This window comes from Tyto alba, unplaced genomic scaffold (assembly GCF_018691265.1).
Source record: "Tyto alba isolate M040663 unplaced genomic scaffold, T.alba_DEE_v4.0 Super-Scaffold_23, whole genome shotgun sequence".
Lineage (NCBI taxonomy): Eukaryota > Metazoa > Chordata > Aves > Strigiformes > Tytonidae > Tyto > Tyto alba.
The window spans coordinates 11,393,825-11,417,227 of record NW_024881297.1 but is presented as its reverse complement, the minus strand read 5'-3'; the positions used below and the strand labels follow the sequence as shown (position 1 = coordinate 11,417,227).

The 23,403-nt window shown below is 38.9% G+C and overlaps 1 protein-coding gene across 5 annotated transcripts in view; it reads right to left on the bottom strand.

The window, feature by feature from the left end:
- Positions 1-23,403, bottom strand: part of INPP4B (inositol polyphosphate-4-phosphatase type II B) — a 342,715-nt gene that overhangs the window by 194,982 nt on the left and 124,330 nt on the right. For all 5 annotated transcript variants that reach the window (XM_042796878.1, XM_042796879.1, XM_042796880.1 and 2 more), the window contains 3 exons: positions 21,217-21,301; positions 10,170-10,394; positions 8,357-8,401 (listed from right to left, as the gene is read on the bottom strand). In XM_042796878.1, coding sequence (XP_042652812.1) covers positions 8,357-8,401; positions 10,170-10,394; positions 21,217-21,301 — 355 coding nt within the window. The remainder of the gene's footprint in view (positions 1-8,356; positions 8,402-10,169; positions 10,395-21,216; positions 21,302-23,403) is intronic.

Below are 23,403 nucleotides of genomic sequence, written 5' to 3'. Positions count from 1 at the left end.
TACTACTCCATCAGCATGTCAGTGGATTCCTCTACTCCATCATAGTAGAATATGCTCAGTCAGTAATGATTTACTCCCTCATGCTGGTTCATCATGTGCTCTGACCCACTTCAGAGCAAATAAACATCCCTGAATTTAATGAGTCCATTGTGGTGATGAACTACTACATAACATGGTGTAATGTAGAATTTTAATCTCTATAACCTACACAGAAATTGAATTTACACAAGTCAAAGCTGTCTAATGAATATCATTAAGTAGTAACGGATGCCAACAACTTGAAAATACTTCTGTGACTACTTCTATCAAGAATTACTTCCTACTGACACAGAAACCAAGTAGATAACTTACACAGTTAATAAAAATGAGTAATGCCATACTAGATATAATGGGTTGTCAACAACAAAACAAATTTTCATATATATGAAATACATACATAGAACAGTGTCCTGGTTTCAGCCAGGATAGAGTTAATTTTCTTTCTAGCAGCTGGTATAGTGCTGTGCTTTGGATTTAGGATGAGAAACAGTGTTGATAATTTCGGGATGTTTTGGTTATTGCTGAGCAGTGCTCACACAGAGTCCAGGCCTTGTCGGCCTCCCGCCCCAGCAGCGAGGGGCTGGGGCGCACAATAAGCTGGGAGGGGGCACAGCCAGGACAGCTGACCCCAGGGACATCCCAGGCCGTAGGGTATCACGCCCAGCGTATAAAGCCGGGGGAGAAGGAGGAAGGGGGGGAAGTTCGGAGTGACAGCGTTTCCCTTTCCAAGCCACCATCACACGATGGAGCCCAGCTGTCTATGGGGAGTGGGGAATTAATCCCTTGTTTTGCTCTGCTTGCCTGTGTGTGGCTTTTGCTTTACCTATTGGACTGTCTTTATCTCAACTCATGAGTGTTCTCACTTTTACTCTTCCAATTCTCTCCCACCTCCCACTGCGGGCGAGTGAGTGGCTGGGTGAGGCTTATACGCAGGCTGGGTTTAAACCACAACTATATTCCTCTATATATGGATATACAGATACACAAATATATTTTATCTAAAAAGTATATTGTACTATAGAAAGATTATTTCAGATTCTCTCTTTGTGCAAGAAGGAGGCAGAACGCTAACTGACCATATTCCAAAGTTTCATTAGTGGGGATTTTTGAGTCCCTGCATATTCAGTGATACAATTAGTACAGATTAATATTTAAGGTTCGTGACCATGCTGCTTCTCTAGCTGCAATGCAAATGAAGACAGTTCCTGCCCTAAAGGGATTGAAGGATAGATTTCTAAAATTACAGTAGTGACTACAAATACAGATTTGAAAATCTGGCCTAATTCTCTAGGACTCGAGCCCAATATATCTGGAAAAAAAAACTGAACAAGGATGTGAGTTTTTCTGAAAGGACTCAGGGTTTGAGATTTTTGCTGGTTTCTCCTCCACCCCTGCCCCATTTTCTGCATTTGTTTTTTTCCAGTTTTTTTCCCTGCATAGCAAACACATTCTTAAAAGATGGTTTAATATAGTGAACATTGTAGGTTAGCAAACCATGATGGTATAATACATTATGTATAAAGCGAGGTGGAATATAATGAATTAATCTGTAAAGACAAATAGAGAATGCAAGCTGACACTGTCAAATGGAATGGGATGACCTTCCGCAAGGTGGCTGAATATGCTCATACCAGAAAAGACATGCAAGACTAAAAGAAGGCAAAGTTTTAAAGGGAAAACACACCAATACACTCCCTTTGTATTTTTAGTTACTTCAGTAGTTGCATTATGACTACTTTATTACAACAAAATGGCATAAAATTACCAAATGATAATATCCAGACAGTTTTGACAATACCACTGAAAAAGACAGTCCTTTTCTCTGACAAGGTATGCAGCTTGCAGAATTCGGAAGCAATGCTTTACTTCTGAAGAGGCGCACACTGATGAAGGAGCAGAGCTTCAGAAAGTCATCTATAAAAAAGTCAGTTACTTTCAGTTTGGCAAGGGCTATGACAGAATCCCAAAAGCCATCTCAAAAGGTAACAAAGTACTGTGGGAGGAGAGGTGATTAAAGAAGGATGTGCAGTCTTAGCAAATCCATCCTCAAATCGCTTCTCGGCATTGTTCGCGTAACGTCTGCATATAGTAAAGAAAGTTTGCCACGAGCACCACAGAACGCAGAAGCATGGTGAAGAGAGCTTACTCTCCTCAGTGGTCACTGATTCAACATCACTCAACTCTAGGTGACTGATCCCACTCATCAATTTTCTCGATATGTGTTGTCCTGTTCTATCATCAAACGCTGCCTAAAGGGAGATGACAGTATGGCATGAAAGGTGACGGTCATTCGCTACTTAGGACATCTCTGGAAGATTGTTTCACTTGTTTTAACTACATTGAAGATGACTGAATGCTAGCTCCAGTTCACCTGCATAAAGTGAGGGGAAAAGGAACCACCTCTATGAGACACTTCAAAATCACAAGTCCTAATTCAAAACCACTCAAAACATGCCAATACAGTCTATTAGACTGGGCTGGAAATTGTTACCTCTTTGGGAGGATCCTTTCTGTCAAAAAAAGTTCATCCTCGCAACACTGAGTTGCTAAGAATAAAATGCATTTACAGCATCTTATGATGCAATGCAAAAGTCTCAGAACAGGCAGAAGCCCAATAAGTAGTTCCCAGAGGAAAAAAAGAGCATTCTTTCTGATCATATCATACATTTTCTACTTCCTTAATTTCTTCTGTCCAATTTAACTTGTCTTTTATCTATTTTTTGTTGCTGTTGGGAAGAAACAGCATTGAATATACATCAGTAAAACAAGGAAAAAAACCTGACTAGATAGTTTAGTGGAAGATTAAATTTGTGTGGGACCAGAACAAATGAATGTAAAATTCAGAAAGCTATTTCAACAAAAAAGGGTGAAAGATAAAAATAAGATAGAATTTTAAAAAGTACAAACCCACCCTTCATTGTTATATTTTCGTCAATACTGTTCCTAACATGGCCAACACAACTTTTTTTTTGAGGGATAAACACCCTTCAGCATAAAGTGGCACTTTCACTTCAATTCCTGGAAAAATGATCATGTTTCTTCTTAAATTTACTCAAAAGCGTGATGGCAACTTTTTTTTTTTTTTTTTTTTTTTTTTTTTAATCTGACTAACACAACAAAGTATCAGTTATTCACCAACTTGTAACATGATGAAGCAGAAGGATAACCGAGTTAGATGGGAAAATTATGCTAGGATCAGGACTCTGACTCCAGGTTTGTGGTACGGATAAGAATAGTGGTTGTGCTTATCACTCTTCCAGGAACAGCTGCTGCTGAAAAAGATCCAGATTATGTTTCAGAATTGGAAAAATCTTTTAGTCATGGTCTTTGAGCAGTATCGATGTACCATTTAGGTTCAGTATGCAGAGTTAAATACACTTCGGAGTTAAATCCCTTTTCCAAGGGATGTCACTGCAGTATTACTCTGGGAAAAAGAAGACAGTGAAGAAGATAAACTGCTATACAGATAGATAGCTCCTGTATCAACACACTATTGGGTAAATTAAAAATTATATAACCTAAAAATTTTTATTTTTAATTCTTTCAATTACTTTAAGTTTTTTTATGAACTGTGTACTATTTAATGAGATTTTGTAAAATGACGTAACTGTGAGATTTACATTATTCTATAACTTGAAAAGTACCTAGAGGTTATGCAACAATAGGACAATCCATCAAACTTCACTGACCTAATAGATTTCCCAAGAAACTGAAAGCTTTTGGAAATGTCAGGCAGGTGCTCTCATTAAAATTAGTATAATATAAATTATATATAATATAATAAATTAAATATAATATAAATTAGTATAATATAAATTAGTATAATATAAAATTAGAATATGCCTATAACATGTGCAGAGGCATTCTTTTCTATACAGTTATCCAGACTGCATTACACTCACAACATCCTTTGCTTTCTCTTCACAACTCTAATCAGTTAGACAAATTCAAACTGAAATGTGTCAAAACTAATTCTACTGGTTATTGAGGGAGCAATAAACTTTTTGACTATTTTTTCAAATGTATTTCTCCATATTAACATTAAGTTCACTACTCTGCTCATGTTTGAGCACTCGGACTACCAACTGTGCCTTCTGCCCTGCTCCCGCATTCTTCTGATTATTGAGTTCTCTTGTCAGTTCACCATGAAGTAAATGCAAATATCTTTAGATGTCCAAGCTCTTAAAAACTTCACAATAGTGTTTACCAATATGCATAATATAATTTCTTTCCTTCACCTACATTCACCTATCCCAAAGCAGCTACACTGAAAACAACGTGAATTGATTTAGGAACCTACTCCATATTTAGTTAGACCTGAGACTCAAGGGCTGTGGTACTTTTAAGAAGCAACCAAGAACAGTGATTCCAAAATAAACACCTATAAAAGAACTAAGCTGGTGCACTTTGAAGTCATGGGAAAACTTCTTATCAGCTTCACTGTTTGTTAAGTTGGTTTGATCTTTTGGCCCAGGATCTGCTTTTATGCCTTTTGCTCTGTTCCTCCTCTCTACTCAGCACTCCGCACAGACTGACACGTGCTACCTCCTAGTGCTTTAGAACAGAATGACTTGAAAAGCTGAACAAAAAGTTTGAAAAGCAAAACTTCCCAACAGCTACTAGGTTCAAAACCCATCCATACTTCCAAAGAGTCCTCAAGGAATATAAAAATCAAAAATCTTAGTCCAAAGGAAGCCTTGACTCCAAAATAAGGAACGTTACGAGATCAGGTACACTCCCAAAAGTCCTGAGTGTATTGCAGTGGAATCATTCAAGGAAAGTTTTATCGTGTGCTTTAAGTTCAACATAAAAAAACTTTACTGAACTTTAAAATAAAATTAAAAGAAGGCAATATTTTGGATATTTTATAAAGAGAACATCTTCCAGAGTGTTATGGATACTGAATGCAGCAAGTTGGTTATCACAACAGGATACAAGCCCCTAGCAAGACTTTTTAGTAACATTATTTCAAAATTTAGTTACCAGAGCTTCAAATGTTGAAGACCAGCATTTAGATATCCTGTCCCTAAATAAAACTCATATATTAAGCAGTACCCAAATATTATTAAAAAGCTGTAATCTGTTTTAGTTACCAGAGAATTCCATTTTTGAATGTTATTTATTGACCAACTAGTGACAGAAGAGTTACAACGTATAATTATGTGATAACCAACAGGTTTTTTAAATATAGCTAAAAATTTGTATATATTAACTGATCTAAGCAAATGTCTAATTGCATACATATATATATGCTACTTAACTAATATAATATTTTTTATATAATGTATAGTACAAAATTATAGATATAAGCCATTCTTTCAGGGCTAGAGACCAGTTTTATGGGTTATTAAGTGTTAGATTTGCCTTCCAAATTCTAAATGTCAAAGACCAATCTAATCAAGTTGAAACATCTCTCCAGTCCTAAGATTTGCTTAGCTAAGTTAGGCACACATCACAGCAGTGGGCTTGCTTGCAGCAAATCTCTCTCTCTCATCCCCCCTTACCATGCTCTGGTTCGCCCCACAAGAGGTCTTGGAAGTCCTTGATTAGGTAAACCCAATGCTAAGTCTTTAATTCGACATAAGTAAGCCTTCAGAAGGTGAGATCAGCCAAGCAGTAAGCTTGGCCTGCCAGCAGCCCCCGGGCAGTCCTGGCCGGGCAGTGCCTGTTTCCCAAATGCCCGGAGCATCCTGCCAGAGCGAGAGTCCCTTCCAGCCCTCTCGACAGCACAGAAGGTGTCTTGACCAAGAGGTATTTTAACTGGCTGCTGGGGCCAAACAGCACACACACCCTTCCCAGGTAAATTGCTCCCTTCTCACTTATCAGCGTCTGCTGCGTGCCTGGACGTCTGTCTGTCTACACGTGTGAGTAGCACAGCGGTGGTGAGTGGAGTGGCTGGGGCTAGGAAGCGTTGGCAGGGGTCTGTTGGCATTACAATAAAAGGGGTAACTGTGATGATAAAATTGAAGTCTTCCGTGGACCACTCACAGTCAGTGAAAGCGGATTCTCCTAATGCAAATGTGTTATGCTTAAGCAGTTAGTATTATTTTAGGATCAAGACACTAAGAATCAGCTTTACATAGTTGCCTATGTGCCCAAATATCCCTGACTTAGCACATTGGCCAGGAATATCAGTCAAAAACAAGAAGTTTACACTATTACTCTTATTTCTAACCTGAGCAGCAGCAGAAGACAATGATCACTGAGAGAGCTGCAATGACTCAATCAATAATGCTGCAGAACAAACCACAGGACATAAATTCCTACTAGAAACAACCGAATGCAAAACACAAATACTGACACCAAGAGTGAACAGAGCTCCATCCAGCACGAGCCCAAACAAGTCTGAAAATAGCTTTACATCATTTTTACACTTCTGCCTGCTGGGGCACATTTATCACTGAAAGCAACTTCTGAACTACGGCTCATCTAATTTGCAGTCACCACCTGTAGCACCTTGCCCCCTCTCCTACACCATGCCAGGGTCATTCTGGGAGTTCGTTATCGCTGGAGTGTAGCAATTACTAGCTATGCCCAAATACTACAGTCACATCACCTATAAAATGCATATAGAAAGCATCAAAATTTACAATTGTTCTTAATTATTATATCATGATAATTCCCCAAAGAACTACGCCTTTCTTCCACGCCAACATTTAGCAATTTCAGCAGAAATAGTCCCTATAGGAAAAAAAAACAAAACAAAACAGAACAAAAACAAACAAAAAACCAACAACAACAAAACAGACACACACAAAAAAAACAAAAACAAAACAAAACAAAAAAACACAACCAAAAAAAACACTTTACAAAGTTTTTGTAATGCTATAACTATCTAGCTTTCAAAAAGGCATAAAGGTAAAGCTACCCAGATATAGTTAAGGGAATCTAAAAACGATTGTGTCAGACAGAACTGCATCTGCCCCAACAGGCAGAGCTTTAGGGTATCAGCTTTTATAGCAGCACAGTTACAGCAGCACACCAGCCAAGTGTAACCCAGTTGAAAGGATGGGGCCAGGAAACAGGCTACCCATGACAGAAGGAGCAGGGCGAGGACCTGCAGACATATCACTGATGCCATCTCGCTTGCTGTGCTGGGGGGTTTCTGAGGGACATTTGTTCGTAGATATTTTAAATTTTCCAAACAGTGAAGTTCGATTTTTATATAATACCCTACTTATAAAGTGTCTCTGTTTCCCTCACATACACACACAATTTTGCAATAGATGCTTTAAACTGTTTAATCAGAGTAAATATAACAGATATTGTTAGCACTGAGTAAAATTTTCTCAGTGTACAGCTATACAACATGAGATGCATATTAGCAGGCTATATGAATGCAAAAATCATAACAAATTGGACAAAATTTAGTCATTTTAGAATGCACACAGCATACAGCATCAGATATTTCAAAAGACATATTATTTGCAACTGTGTTAATTTACTCTATACAAGAGCTGGGAATAATCATAGAATCATTTTGGTCAGAAAAGACTCTTAAGATCATTGAGCCCAACCACTGATCAACTAAACTTAGATATTATTCTGCTTTCTGATATGGAATTATTGTATTTAGTGCTTCTAAAGCAAATAATTATTTCACTTACCATTTTGAAAGCTTCAAAGTTTTTGCACTGAAAGAGCAATGACAATGTTGACAATTTTCCTCTATAAATGGCACAGTTCGGGCTGCAATTATTGTGCACCTTCATCTTGTTTTACAAATACATAATCACTTAATTAGCTTGCTTGACTTACTGAGCAATCTTAATCATGCTGTATACCTCTGAATAGCAAGGGGGGCTTGAGCTGACCACCTCCTGAAACGAAGTTCTCTTTTATGTTATACTAACATGGAGTTGTCTTCTTCTAATTACTTATACAAAGTATAAAAAGAGAAAATCAGGTAAACATTTACACTGACTCTTCTCTTCAAAATAACAATCAATGCTTTTAAAGAAAAGTTTGTTCTAAAGGGACAATACTCTTATCCGAATAAAATATCTTTTAAAAATCTCCATCTCGAATATCTTGTCCCAAATAAGTAACAGTCCATAAATAACATACACAATGCTATTGGGCAGATTTTCAGCTTGGCCGAGCAGCTTAGTATTAGAGAACTCAACAGTTCTTTAGCCATTTCAACCAATTAAGAATCTAAAATCAGCATTTCCAAGACATGCACAGGCATGTCACCTACCTAAAGGAACCAGCCTTTTTTTAAACAGGCAACATGTTACATTGTATAACACTATACATGCAAACTCTTCACACACACAGGCCATTGCAATTCCAAGAAGTCAAAATTATATCTTACCAAGACTGAACTCCAGCTTTGGCTCATTCGCAATTTTCTGAATACCTTTTAAGGTTAAGAAAAAAAAATCATATTAGAAATGAATTTTATTTCAATATCTAGCTTTTTAATACACTAAAAACTGTTCAACATGACTAATTCGTACCTCTAGCTACCTACCACTGGCACCAGAGTAACATTTCATGTTACAAACTTATAGTGAAAGAAACACTCGGCTGAAAAAAAAAGACTACTTTTGAAGAAGACTTCTTTTAAATAGAAACTTTCTGACGCTGGGAAAGGAAACTAATTATATAAAAAAACCCAAACCCACCAACACAAACCAAAACAAACTGACCTCTCATGGCCAGGTACTTTTCAATCACAACTATTAATTTCCAACTATCTGTTGGAAAAGTATTACTTCTATCAACTTACTTTTACACAGGTATGTCATCACATTAAAAGTGGAAACAAAACGTATGTTCTGTGAAAGTACGTAAATCAGGTTAATATAGTGAAATATATCACTATGTTATTGACCTACATATAAATTGTAAAACAATAACACCAACTTCTTTTTGTTGGAAAATAGCATGTTAATTCATTTTCTCATATACTAAGGACAATAAGAACATTTTCATTTCCTCCGTTGTGAAATTATGTTCTAGTACATATTTTACTGCAGAGGACAATATTTTCTTATTTCACTAGGATAAAGGAGTGACCCACAGGGCTGCAGCAAGAGAAGCGTAGGAAGAATAGTTAAATAACACTGAGTTGTTCACCCTCCACAGGAAGTAATTGGATTGCAACTACACTATCAATGAACCTTGTAGAAATTAAACTGTCTCTTGTTGACATTTATGTATTGTCTCCAGTGAGCATTATTAAGTATTTGCCAGTGTTGAAGAAAATAGTCAGATGGGAAGAACCAAGCAGGTTTATGAACTGGAATGTAAGACTTCTGTTAAAAATAATAACTAGGAAAAAAAAAATAAAAAAAAAGAAAACAAAAAACAAAACACAAAAAAACCCCACCAAAACTGGTAGTTATTCTTGCTCCATGAAAACTTGATGTTGCTGAATAGGTCTAGTTTCACACTGTTCTCATTACTATAGCTAATCATTCAAGTCTGTGCAAGAAAAATTACTGCTACAGAGCTTAGAAAGGCCTTGATCTATAAGAAATAACAAGTAAGTTTGGGTTTTGGTTGTTTTTTATTTTAAATGGAAATATAATAAAATGATGAGATTAATTCTGCCACTAGCAGAGTCAGCATATTGCTCTGGAGCACCTTTATGAATATGCTCGATACAGACTTGATTAAGTAACTGGGTATCTGAAATACAGTGCCCAGATTCCAGTGGACCAAACATGACTCAACATATGGCTACATGCTTTCAAATCCCCAGAATGCTTTTATATCACAAAGAACAAATCTGTGATCCTAATTTAAGTATCACTAAAGCTTTATATATTTATCAAAGTTATCAGACGATATTTTAAGCAGTAGCCCGTATGTTGATACAGGATACAAAAGAGGAAAAGAATATTTCTAGCTAGATAATATCTAAGTGTTAGGAAGAAAATAGAGTGTAAGTCAGAAACACAGTAATCATACATTTGCTCCCCTGAAGCTTATCTGCATAAATTCAAAATATATCAGATAATGATAATTAAAGACAATGTTCATCAGTTTACTTCCTCTGCAACCGCACTTTCAGACAAGTTAAAAAGCATTATGCACCCTGCTTGTAACAATACCTGTACTGCTACAGAGAGTAGGCCATCGTTACTGTACCATTCAACAAAACGAGTGTATTTACTTACTTGTAAACTGTGGCTCTCCTAGACTGTCTACCTGGGATGAAGGGAGAAACTGCCGTGCTTCATCTGATGATCTCTCCTCTTTGATTTCCATGATCAACCTCCGGAGCTGCTGAATTTTATTCTGCAAACCTTCCGAGTTTGCCTCTCCCAGTGCCACAGCCCAAGATTCGCAATCTGGCTTCGATGCAGCTTCAAGGTAAAGATCAGGTTCTCCGCTCTGAAACTCTGCACTCAGAAAACACAAACACGGTTTTTAGGAACTCTGTTTCAAAAGAGAGATCATGAAAATATTGATGCCATACACCATTACAGCCACCACACACACATTTATTTTCATGGTCACAGAACCATTCACCTCTTGAATCAAACCCCAGTTCTTTCATACTCAGTGCAGTACTAAGTCTACCCACAGTGTGTTTCCAAAAGCAACTAACATACTGCTCAACTAGGTGGTAGAATCAAACCAAAATGGGAAATCCTTTTTTAGCACAGATTCTCCAGTCTAGCAAGTAGCTATCAGAGCTGCTAACTTGAACAAGAATTTAATTTAGCAGGGGCAGACAACACGGTTCTGACAGATAGTGGGATTCACCAGAATGAATGTATCCATCATTTCTTCTTTTAGGGCTCTACTTTATGATCAGCCTCTCATTCATTCTTGCCAGAATATTGCTCACCAGTACATGCAGATAATTTAGCATGGCATAGCTCCTCTGTGAAGACTCAACAAGTTGTAAATGTGGGAGCTTCTGACCTCATTACTATCTACGTGTCATTTGATGTTCTGTCTGAAGTCTAATTGTTTAATGATCAAATTTTCTAAGAGCAAAAGAAAAAAAGGTGGTGGTGGGAAGCTGAAGTTCTCAAGGAATCCAGGTATGTAAGCAAGGGTTAGTCATTTAATTACGATTAGCACAGGAAGAAAAAACACCTCTTAATCATTTAAAAATCTGTGGTATAAATGGCTTTACAGAGTCACAAATTCAATGTGACATTTACTGCGACACACACGGGGAGAGGGGGGAGAGGGGGGATCAATGCTTCTTTAAAAGAAGTTATCAACTGACTTAGAAACATGGCACTCCATAAAACACCTGCGCTACTGTATTAATAAGGATTGAAGTATTTGGTGGGACAACAAAATAATTTTGTCCTAAATAAGCCATAGATCACGTTACTAGATAAAACAGAACACTTAAATGTTTTCATACTTAGTTAGAAAATCCAAATAACATATAAAAGTTTTTTCAATGCAAAATGAACTTAAATTCCCTTTACTAACTCGAGTATCTAACCTTGGGCACTTACCCACATGTTATTCTAAACCCATTTGCACTTCATAAACTGAGCATCTGCCACTTAAAATTAACTCTGCTTTTATTGTTATGGGGGGAACAAAAGATGCAAACCTCAAGTCTGGAAGCCTCTTAAAACTGTGCTGGCACAAATCCCAGTAGAGGTGGGACAAGTTTTTTGTCTGGGGGTGGATCTAACGAAATCTAAATGTGTGGCTGCAGCTGCTGCTAAGAATGCTGGATACGATTTCACATACAAGTTGGGCTATAGAATTCATGGGGAAAGACTGGAAAGAAGAGCAGAGAGTGGGGGAATGTCTTTCTGGATTCACAGGCAATTTAAGAAGTGCTACTAAGGATTCAAGCTCTTGTCTTTTGACTGAACCAGGCTAGAGGCAAGGTATTGAGTTCCTGAGACAAGAATATTTAAAATCCAAGGGAACTGCAGATGTTCATCAGATCCTTGTTTACACAGAAAGTACAGACTTGAGTGACCAAACCTGAACAAGCTGAGCTTTACTGTTTGTCAAAGATTAATTTAGACACATAGAAGTTTCAGCTGTAAGCTCTCATATGATCTGCTACTGCATCTGAGCCATGAGGGCAGTAACCTTCAAAAAGACAGGTAATTAGAAGAGCTAATAACTTTTCTGCTGCTCTGGTAAGATCTGCAATAGCACAGCGGTCTACTCCCTTCTGTCACTGACCTCAATAATTCAGAAGCTTGTTTTTATTTCATAGAGTTTTGGAGCTACTGGGGGGGGGGGAGAAAAAAAAACAAAAAAAAAAAAGAGGCATGCATTCAACCAGCATTGGGACCAAAATTAACCAGCAGTGACGCTAATTACAAAAAATATATATATATATATATATATATATATATATATATATATATATATATTTACAGGTGTGGAAAACACCTCCTTATACCATCTGGCCTTTAAAAGCCCTGACAATTTTAATAAAAGCATTTTGGATATCCAAGGTAACATAGCTAAGGAAAGACTGTCAGACAAACAAGCCAACAGTTAACAACCAAAATACAAATATATCAAAGTGTTCTTTTCTTTTTGCTCTTTATTTTTAAATGTAAATAGGAACAATGATCTTGTCTGCTACCACTAGCTAGATAAACCACATCTGCTTTGGGAGGAAATCTATGTTTTGCAATTGAAATCATGCTATTTATATTTACCTCTTAGCTGTGGAAATCAGACTGTCAAGCACAAAAGGCACACTGAATCACCCTTAATATGCATAGAACCAGAAATGGATAGTGAAATGCAGTAGGAGTGAGCATAATTCACTGTATTCTGATCTAACAGGTGCCAGTTTTGAGATCTGGAAATTCATTCTAAACAATCACTTCAAAATACTACAGTCTGCTATATTTAGATCTCTGGAGTACTCTGACAGCTAAGTTAAATTCTGAAAAGCACGTGAAAATACCTGAAAAATATTTATCACTGCAAAAGTAGGAAGTTTTATTCTGCTGATCCAACAGCTGGGAAGTTAACTATTTCTCATACTGTTTCAATGCATGTAATGTTTATATACAAGTTCACATACTCGAAGAAACACAAACAATGTCCAAAATGCACAATGGCAAAAATTTCTGTTTCAATAAAGGAGCACATGGGTTTATTTGTATAATAAAGATCATCATCTTTTTGCTCTTCTCTCCAAGATTATGTTGACTATTATTTTAAATCAGCTGCATACAGTAAACCCTAACAAGCTCAGACACTTAATTCCAAGTTTCAGTAGGGACACAAAACTTAGCTCAAATGAATCCTTCTATAAATAAAACTAACAGAACCACAAATGTAATGAAGGCCTCAAATGAGTGACAGGTGTATCAGCAGAATTATATTGGTACTGAAACATCCTAAATGCAGGAATATTTAATGGGTGGACAAAAGCACTTTTTACTTTACAATTAAGGAGTTACTGTAGAAAATACAAGTACACAAACATCCTTTGTTATGCTGTTAAGAGTTTAGTTTTGGAAAAAAATCCTGACCTTTTGAGAACATTTACTATTGACTTCAACAAGACCAGTTCATAATCTGGTATGCATTTCTAGTTTTACTGTTATGATATAATTTTTAAATAAGAGGGCATGTAAGATTTAAGAACATACAATACTAAGAAAAATTTCTACTGTTCTGCTATAGCAGATCCCCAAGTAGATGGTTTTCATCTCAGTGCTGGACATCCCCAGTGGGGTTTCAAATTCAGTGGCATAAACCGCAGGAAGATATTCACACTGTTAACCACAAGGGTTTTCTTCGCGAAACAAACATTCAACTTAACAGAACTAAATTCAAAGGAAAGTGATATATAGTTCTATCTTTATCTCCTTTTCTTCTTTATGCAAAGAACTTCTACATAGCTACCAGAACCAATATAGGACCTTTTGATAGCTTGCATACACTCAAAAAAGCAGAAAGGGAAAGATTTTGAGATCAGACACTAGAATATTGATGTAACCTACAGCAACCCGATAGTGTTTGTCCTGACATTAGATTTGTATGTATCTAATTGAAATCACTATCTAGCTAAAACAACATTTTACAAAGCTTTGTCCTGTTTCTCCCAAGATATCATTTGCTTTCTGGAATCTAGCAGAGTATTTAAAAGCAAGAGTACTACTACTATACTACTACCTTTACTACAAGAGCAAATCTAAAAATGTGTGAAGTCAGACACACTCTTCACATTTGCCATTAAAAACTAATCTGCAATTGCAATAAATAACCAGCTATCAAAATGTTTCTCCTCATTTCTCTACACTGTTAGTTCACTTCTGAACCGTTCAGTTGAAAATAAATTAATGGTCACAGCTACTAGCCTCAGGAGGGAAACAAGAACAAAAAAAAAAAAAAAAAAAGGGGCCAAATATCACTAACTAATGCATGAAGTGGTCTCTAAATGTTAGCACTGACACTTGGATAATGCTGCAAAAGCAAACTAACACTGAGGCATTAATGAAATCTGTGGGAAGAGTTTCTGTGGCAGAGCATCCTGTGTTCACCCTACAGCAGGTGGACACAGCACTTGGGACTATACAATCTCACATCCACTCGGCCAGTAATGTTGCTATACACACATTTTGAAAGAAAGTTTTGGGGTCTAGAAACTGCCCGACTTTCACGGTGAGTGACTGTGTTCCAACTCTTGACTTCCCATGCCTTGACACGCAAGGTGGGCAGAAGCAGAGACGCCACTTCCACTGACATTACGGCACGCTAGTGCGGGCCAGGGGCTGTACTGCTTCAGGCACCTTCTTGAGTGGAGACGCCTCACCCACAGGTGTTCAGCGGCCCCTCCAGCAGCTGCTTTTTCCTTACTTCAGCATCAGAGATTCAACTGGAAGCAAAAGCTGAGGCAGCAGATAGTGGGAAGCAAACATGTCTGTTCATAGAGCCCTTTTGATCAGCTCACCAACAACTCTTTTACTGAAGTGTGATCTCAACAAGGCTTTCTCTCACAAGAAGCCACTATAGAAAGTTATGGTCTCACAGGACGTCTGCAGCTCACATAAAGAATTCAACCCCCCTGCTCAAGCAGGACTGCTGTCAAATAAGGAAATAGCACAAAGAGAAGCTGAGATATTCCCAGTGGCACTGGAAAGCATTTTCTACTCTAACCCAACTGTCTAAAGTCAGAAGTGTATTTTGCTGTTAGTTCCATCATCCTCAGATAACTATTTTTTTGTTCCTGTTATTTTCTAACACACCTGAAATTTCCCAAGTTTTTCAATTTAACAAAAGCAATTGACTCTTTTCTCTGCAAGTACTTTGATATTTCAGTTGTTTCAAAACCAAAAACAAATTCTTTGTTAAAAATGTCTTAATTATGTCCCTCTTAATTTTTAAAGTGCACTTGACTGTAACCTTAATCATAACCTCTTACACAGAAACCTGAGTTTCTGTGAAGTCAGAAATAAATAATTGAGTCACCAAAAAAAGTGTAGGCAGTTACTGGAGTTGACCCTTGTCTTTCAAAAGGCTGCAGTTTAATTGAAAGGCTTTTAAAATATAAAAGAATAAACCAAACACATTTGCAAGTGTAGGGAGGAAAACACTTTGGTTCTAATGCTTTTTCATATGTTATTAATTTTCATTTTCTTCTTAAGAAGGCTTTATTGATTTATTTTACTAAACATGTAAAAGTGACAGGAAGACTGATACTCTATGGCTTCCTTTATGTTCATTAATGAGAGTTATAAGCAGAAAATCACGTTGAACAGGGTAAAAAAGAAACTACTGGCAGGATTTAAATAAAAACATGTGCCAAACACATGGTCAATGTTCAGGATGACAGTTTCTGCTTTTCTAGAGGATCGCTATTTTTCCTCCTATGCTAATATGCAAAGTAAGAGAGTTCAAAAGGTTAAAGGTTCTCTCTCTCTTTCCACACACACCAGCAAAAAGTAATTCTCAGCAGTGGAAAATGGTTGAGAATATCAATAAGCCACTGACAGTCTAAAATACAAAGCACCATCACAGCTAACCACCATATGCTATAACAAAAGTAGAATGGAAGCTTTGATACGTAAATTATATCCGCAGGATATTTCTAATACAGACATCAGAGGCTTTTAATTCACAAAGCTGATTGAATTCTATATGCTGATGCATTTCATGTTCAAATTAGTAGTGATGAAATCATCCTATGGTTACTCATGATGCTATGTTAATCTTCCTTTGGAAGTTAAATTTTCAATCAACGATAAAGAATTTAATTAAAAATTTTATCTTCAGTGTTGGTTTTGGGTTTTGGGTTTTTTTGTTTGGTTTTTTTTTTTTTTTTTTTTTATTTTGAAATGCTGGAATAAACTTATATAAATTATCATTATAATCTCCATTTAAGTCCCCACAGACACTCACTAAGAGCTTGAGGTATCTGAAACTAATATAGCATGATACCCTGGGTTGACTACTGCAGTATAATATTTTGTTTCTTTTAATACCTGCAGGCTTTCACACATGACACATTACGTCTCCCCTTTCATTAAATAAACACCACACCTAGGCTGGAAGCAAGGCAGACCACAAAAATATTTAAATACCGCAACGGTATCTTCAAGATCATTGAACTGAACTACTGCAGCATTCACCAAAAGTACTAAGTGCAGCCTTTGCAAAGCAGCAGACTGCTTTTGCTGAAAGGAAGTATATCACATCACTGGGTGGACCATCAGTCTACCCTAAAATAAGGTAGGATTCGGAGAATTTGATTCTCTGACTAGGTCTGCAAGAGTAACCTCAGAGCTGGAATAACCGAGGCATATGCTAATCGGGGAGCACACTGACCTGCCTTTCCAATCCACTACAACTGAAGGAAACTAAAAGCCCCAGGTGGCTTACATAATGCAAACGGCAAAAGTGAATGTTTGCTGTCTTAAGGATATTCCTATATGCACGCCTTTTTTTGCCTGATACCCTGCAATATGTTTTAGACAACTGACCTTGCATCAAAAGCTCTGTCTTGCTCCCGTTTCCTCCCTTTCTCATGCTCACCAGCCCTACCCTCACCAGCTCTTACCTCCCTAGTTCTCACCAACAGACCTCACACACTAATGCAGTTAAAACAGTCTTAAAGGAATCTCTTACCCTGAAAAACAGAAGAGATTTACAGATTAAAAGAAGGCAGTCCTTGAATGCTGTCTCTCACATCTGATTTCATGCCATTGTGTCTGTGTCTCCTGTGTTAATTCCCAATTTTGTGTTGTACAACATCATGTGGAGGAAAGGAGGCGGACAGAGTTCTTTCCTCTCACCCACATGAAGCTCTATACAACACAGTGGTCAACTTCAGATGACTCTTGGGACAGGTTCAAACATTTATCCACTCAGCTCTAACTGCCCTAGTCCAGAGAAACCTAACAGCGACCAAAAACTACCAACATTAACACAACGTTTTGTTCCTGGTTGCCTATGTTTTCACACCTTCTACTCAAACAATGACACATCTGGAAGTGGACAAAACACTTAAAGAAAAATGCCTGACGCAAATTAACTGTGGTGTGTTGACCTTGGCTGGCTGCCTGCCACCCGCCCAGCTGCTTGCTCGCTCCCCATACTCAACAGGGCTGGGGAGAAAAGCAGCAGCAGCTCATGGGTCAAGATAAAGACGGGGAGATCACTTACCAATTACCATCATGGGCAAAACAGACTCATCTTATGAAAAAAAATATTTAATTTATGGCAAATTAAGAAAGTGCTGAGTAGGGAAAAACAAAGGCCTTTCCCCTCTACTCCCTACGTCTTCCCAGGCTCAACTTCACTCACAACTCCTCTACCTTCCCCACACACCGAGCAGCAGGGAGGTTTGAGGGCTGGGGTGGCCATGGTCAGGCCATAACAGCTCCTCTCTGCTGTTCCTTCCTCCTCACACTTCACCCCGGCTGCAGCACGGTCTCTCAGCAGGCGGCAGGGAAGTACCTGCTCCACTGGGGCCTCTCCAGGAGCTGCAGGGGAATCTCTGCCTGGGTGCCTGGAGCACCTCCTCCCCTCCATCTGCTCTCCCTCTGGTGCTCACAGGGATGTTTCTCACACTTTTTTCCCCCCCTCACTTCTCACAGCTGGGCAGTGTTTTACACCTTCCCCAAGGTGGCAGCAAGCAGGGCCCGGCAGCCCCCACTGCCAGCACCTGGGCATGTAAACCCAGCAGAGCAACCACCTTTAACAGGGTTTCCAAGGTCCAGCAGAGACACAGCTATTCTCTAAATAGATACAATTTTATATTGTGTTTGGTGAGGCTGTGATGCCTGCTCGTATTTTACAAGTTGCAAGATTAGATGGTGCCAACAGAGTGGTTATTCCTGAGGAGAATCCAAGGTGGGGCAGTTAACATTGCATTGCTCAAACGTTTCAGTGCACAGAAGCAGTTTCCAGATTTAGGATCTTTTTGGACAAAAGGGTTGAAATTCTCTCCTTGTCACACCTTCCAGGATTTCAGGAATGAATCACACTCATATAAACTGCCACATCCAATCAGATCCATCTCACACCAGTGTCTGATCTGTTCTGCGAATAGCAACTAGTTCATGTTATGAGGGCATGCAAGCAAACTGCCACATGCACAATGATAGCTCACCTAACAAATCCTTCTGTTTCCTTTCATGGTCTTTGAGCTAGGCTGCTTTGGGAGCACTACACTTGAAGCACTGACAGGATTATCTCCTGCAACTGCCTGATGACTTCTGTACTCCCCTTACATTTCAGTACCCAAATCATCCTGAGGCGATGATCAGATCCATAGTAGCACTAGATGTTGAGTGAACATGTCCTATTTTTCCCTTAGTGTTTACTCCACTGCCCTTTATTACATTCTCTTCTTAGATATCCCAGTTCTCACTCTCACTCACATTTCCTAGGATTCAGCCCACCACTCAGGGGAAGATGGAGACCATCGGACAATAGCTTACTCCGAACCCCGCCTCCACCGCTCAAAGTTGAACCCCCATGTCATTTTCTTCATCTTGCATGCTGCAAGATGAAGAAAATGTCTCTTCCCAGCCACTCCAGAAGTTAAATCTCACAGCTCAACTCCACCTCCTTCCTTGGAGCTTCTGCTGTGTTCCGACACAGGTCTCCTCTGTCTGTTCAACAAGGAATTTGACATTGTTAGCAGTTATGTCTTCCTAATGTGCTTCCACCTGAATCCTTTAAAGCCTCAGATACACATTTTTGAGCTTTTTTTTTGGTTCCCAACAGCCAACAGATATATTCTTGTGACAACGCAGCTAGTTTTTTGCGATCAAAGCCCCCACTGACAAAGATCTGTCTTTTTTAGTTCCTGAGTTTTGCTTTTCTCCCCCATTTTGTCTCCTGAATTTTGTTCTCTCCTACAGTACATGGATTATTATTTCTCTTCTTTTGGTATTTTACCCTCACTCAGTACACAGTATATCATCTTCACTTGTCTTTAGTTTTGTTCTAATACCTCATAATAGTCTGGCTTTCTTTTTCTTTTCTCATCCAACAAATCATCAGCTAGGCTGTTGTCCTTGTTCTCCGGCACAGGAAAATTGCCAAGTTTGAAATCCAGTTCTCCTCTACCTGTCTGTCCCTTCATCTATCTTCTGTCATGTTCCTTTGGTCACACCTCAGGTATCCATTGTCATTTGCTGGCTCTGCATACCTGGAGTTTTCTATATTGTTTCCTCCTTTCTCCCGCAGCATGGTCAGAGACTGGTCAGAGCACCACCCTTACCCCTAACTACCCTACTGACCTTCAAAAACTTTGTTTTGGAAAGTCTGTATCTCAGCTGGGAATTTTTGTTCCTAACTATGCAAGCATATTTCTTCCTCCACACATATTCAGTCTCTTTTTATCCACTGGCAGCCCAAAGTGCTTACTCAGTATTCATTGCTATCTACTTCCCCAGATTTTGGACTCAAAACTTGCCAGTCTCACTGCCACAGAAACTGTCCTGTTTGCAGGCTTCAAAGGTAATTGAAAGAGTCCTGTCAGCAATTAAAACTGGTATTGGTTCAGTTCAGTTGCATTAAGTTCAAGCATTGTAAAAGAAGTGCCAGAAGGGAATGACATGGCTGTATTTATACACAAACTGTAACTTCACCACCTCATAAAAGCTGATGATTCCAATCAATGAATTGGGCTCAATAAGGGAATAATTAGAGAAGTCTCAATTTGAGAGTCAATGGTAAACATTCAGCTGTTATAGTTAGGCGAAGCAATGCCTCCAAATGCAAAAAGAAGTCCTTTTTGATGCAGTGTCTCAACATCAGGCACAAGACATAAAATTTAATTCCACTACTAAAGATGCAGGATTTGAGCTATTCCCCAGAATACTACTCAAAAAAGGATAAAATCCACAATGAATACATTTTAAGTCATTGCCTTCTCAAACGTGACAAAACACTAGAATCACTTCAGCAGGTGAAGAAAAAAGTTAGCATAATTAATTCAACGTTTTCCTTGAGGCGGACTGAAGACTTTGGTGAGTGTAAAAAACGAAGGGAGGAACTTCTACTAAGCATAAAGTTGGCTGTCAAACCCACAAATTAACCATAACCTTTTTATCCCTGTACCTAGTTTTACAAGCCTACCAAAACTGCTCTTAGACCATTACAGCTAACAGAAAATGGCACATTGATCAAAGGACCTCAAAACTCTGCAGCAGTATCAGAAAGAATCCACATCATAAAAAATTTCTAACACAACAGCTATTTGAGCTGTTCCTGCAGAGGAAACTTTATGTCAGCATTTTCTCCCAATAAAAATCTTCCCACTAAAATAACGATTCTGATTTCTATGAAATAACTATTGTTTTCTACTGTTTTTAATAGTTTTATTAATTATGACTTGATAGGAGATGAGAAAAACAGGAAAACTCTCATTTAATAGGGAGGTTGGCAATGATTAATCATTCAAAACAAGGTGAACTGGCTATGCATCAACATAAAACCCACATGTACATAATACCTAACAAAACAGAACCTCAAATGTCTATTTGTTATCAGAGGAAGATGATGAACTGTGATTTTGAACTTGATTGTAGAAAAAGTAAAACACTGGCTTTTAGGATTTTCTTTGTAGGCATGAATTCAGAGACAATCAATATTTAGATGTATGCATCTAACAGACAATAGAATATATTTTAGCTAAGATTTTAGCAAAGTTTCAGTGCCAGGGTGCTTGGGGTTTTTTGTTGTCATTTTTGTTGACAGAAATAAAAAATTCACACTGAACATATTGAGTTATGTCTGACTTACTGAGAACTATTGAAACAGCTGTTTTACTCCTGAACTCCACAATCCAGCAGCGCTCCAGTATTACCACTTCAGAGGCTTCAGAACTCTACGAGACATAAAGATGACAAAACATTAGAACTTGGAACATGAATGGGAAGTCCTTCTGGTTGGCTGTTCACAGTCAGCGCAACATGTAGATCTAAAGACAACAAAGCCTAATAGTCACTAGGCAGATGGATACAGGCATTCTTTAATTACTGATCTATGCCATCCTACTTCAGCTCAATAAGCTATATTGGGAATAAACTGTTAGAAACAACCACGCAAGAAACTAAGAAAAAAGAAAGCCAGTAGTTAGGTTTTTTTCGTATCACAGGTATTCAAAAGTTTAGGTGCTACCTCATTCCTAAACAAATCAGGAAGACCAGCTCATTCCAACTTCCATATTTACTAATAAGGCTGAATCAAATGTCAGATTCTATTCGAAGAGTAGATTACTTTCAAGTGAACAAAATAACATGCAACCTTACAGTAGGCATTTCGCTTCAATTTTTATTTAAAAGGGATGTCTTTACCATCACTTGAAACTTTGAATGTTGTCTCTGGCTATGTAATTTGGATGACATTAAGTGATATGGACCCACTGCAGAGTGCAGTATGATACAAATTATCACTATCATTTTTCGTGAGCACTCTGCAGAGAAGATGCAGACTCTTCTAGTTTAGTAAGTGTGACTCATCTTTCGGAAAAGTGAAGCTATCAATCACTCCCTCAGAATTATTTTTTTTCCCTTAAAACTTTTATTATCCATTTTTATCCCTAACATCTGGTAACAAATAACCCTTAAAACATGAACCATACACTTCCTCATTTCAGGTTCCCAACATGAACGTTGCGGAGCTCATTCTCTAATTCAGTGAGATTCTGCAGGGACTAATCTCTTATTTTAGCATTCCTTCCTCAGGTACTTCTTCATTCCAAGTGATCATAAGGATGAAAAATTTTTCATATTGCAGACCAATTTTACCAAAAGCCTTTAGTTCCATATATTTGACACTTAATGAATGACTTAATAAAATTTCATATTGTTGTTGTTTAGGCCTGGTTGGCAGCCAACCACAATGCAGCAGCTCTCTCTCCCTTCCCCTCCGGCAATGAGAAGGGACAGAGAGCCAGGCTTGGGGTTTGAGATAGGACTGGGATGGGGAAAAATCCCCCTTTTATGATCACGAGCAAAAGGCAGACTCGTTAGGGGAAGAAAAAAAAACATACATTTATTACAGACACTAACAACACATAACAGAGTAGGACAGTGAGAAGCATTGCCACATCTTGAGAACACCTTCCCCCCACCCCTCCCTTCTTCCCGGGCTCAGCTCTGCTCCCGATATCTCCACCTCCTCCCCCAGTGGCGCAGGGGCAGGGAATGGGGGGTGCAGGCAGTGCTGCCACTTCCTTCATCTTCGGTGAGGGGAGTGTCCGAAACTTGTTCCTCCTGCTCCATCATGGTCCCCCTCTCACAGGAGACAGTCCTCCACAAACTTTCTCCAACATGAGTCCCTCCCATGGGCCGCAGCGTTCCCCACACTGCTCCATCTTGGGTCACTAACTTCCTCCGACTGGATTCTCTCCCACGGCTGCAGCCCTTCCCGAGCTGCTCCGGCGTGGGACTCCCCTGCATGCTGCAATCCTCCCAGCGCTGAATTACAGCAGCGGGGCTACTTTTTCCCACGAGACCCCGGCCTTCTTTGGGCACAGCACCTTGATTTTCCAGGCGGAAGCCACAGGCCATAAATCAGTGTCCGGTCCACCGTAGATCTCCATGGGTGACAGAGGGGGGCTGCCCTGCCGTCTCACCACAGGACACAGGGGGGTCTCTGCTCCGGCACACCTCCCCCCTCCTTTCTTCCTCCGTTCCTCCACTGACCTTGGTGTTCATGCAGCTGCAGCAACTCCTCCTCACAAGTCCCACTGCCCGTCACCACGTCCCTTCTTAAATACGTTATCGCAGAGGCGCAGCCAATTGGCTCAATTTCCCAAACAGAAGTGGAGCTGGCTTGGAGCTGGGGGAGCTTCGAGAAGCTTCTCACAGGGGGCCGCCCCGATAGCCCCCTCCCCTGCCACCAAAAAACTCCACCACTCACTCAACCCAGGACACATATTTATAACACCTGCTTTATATATGCAAGTTTTTTTGTCTACTTCTT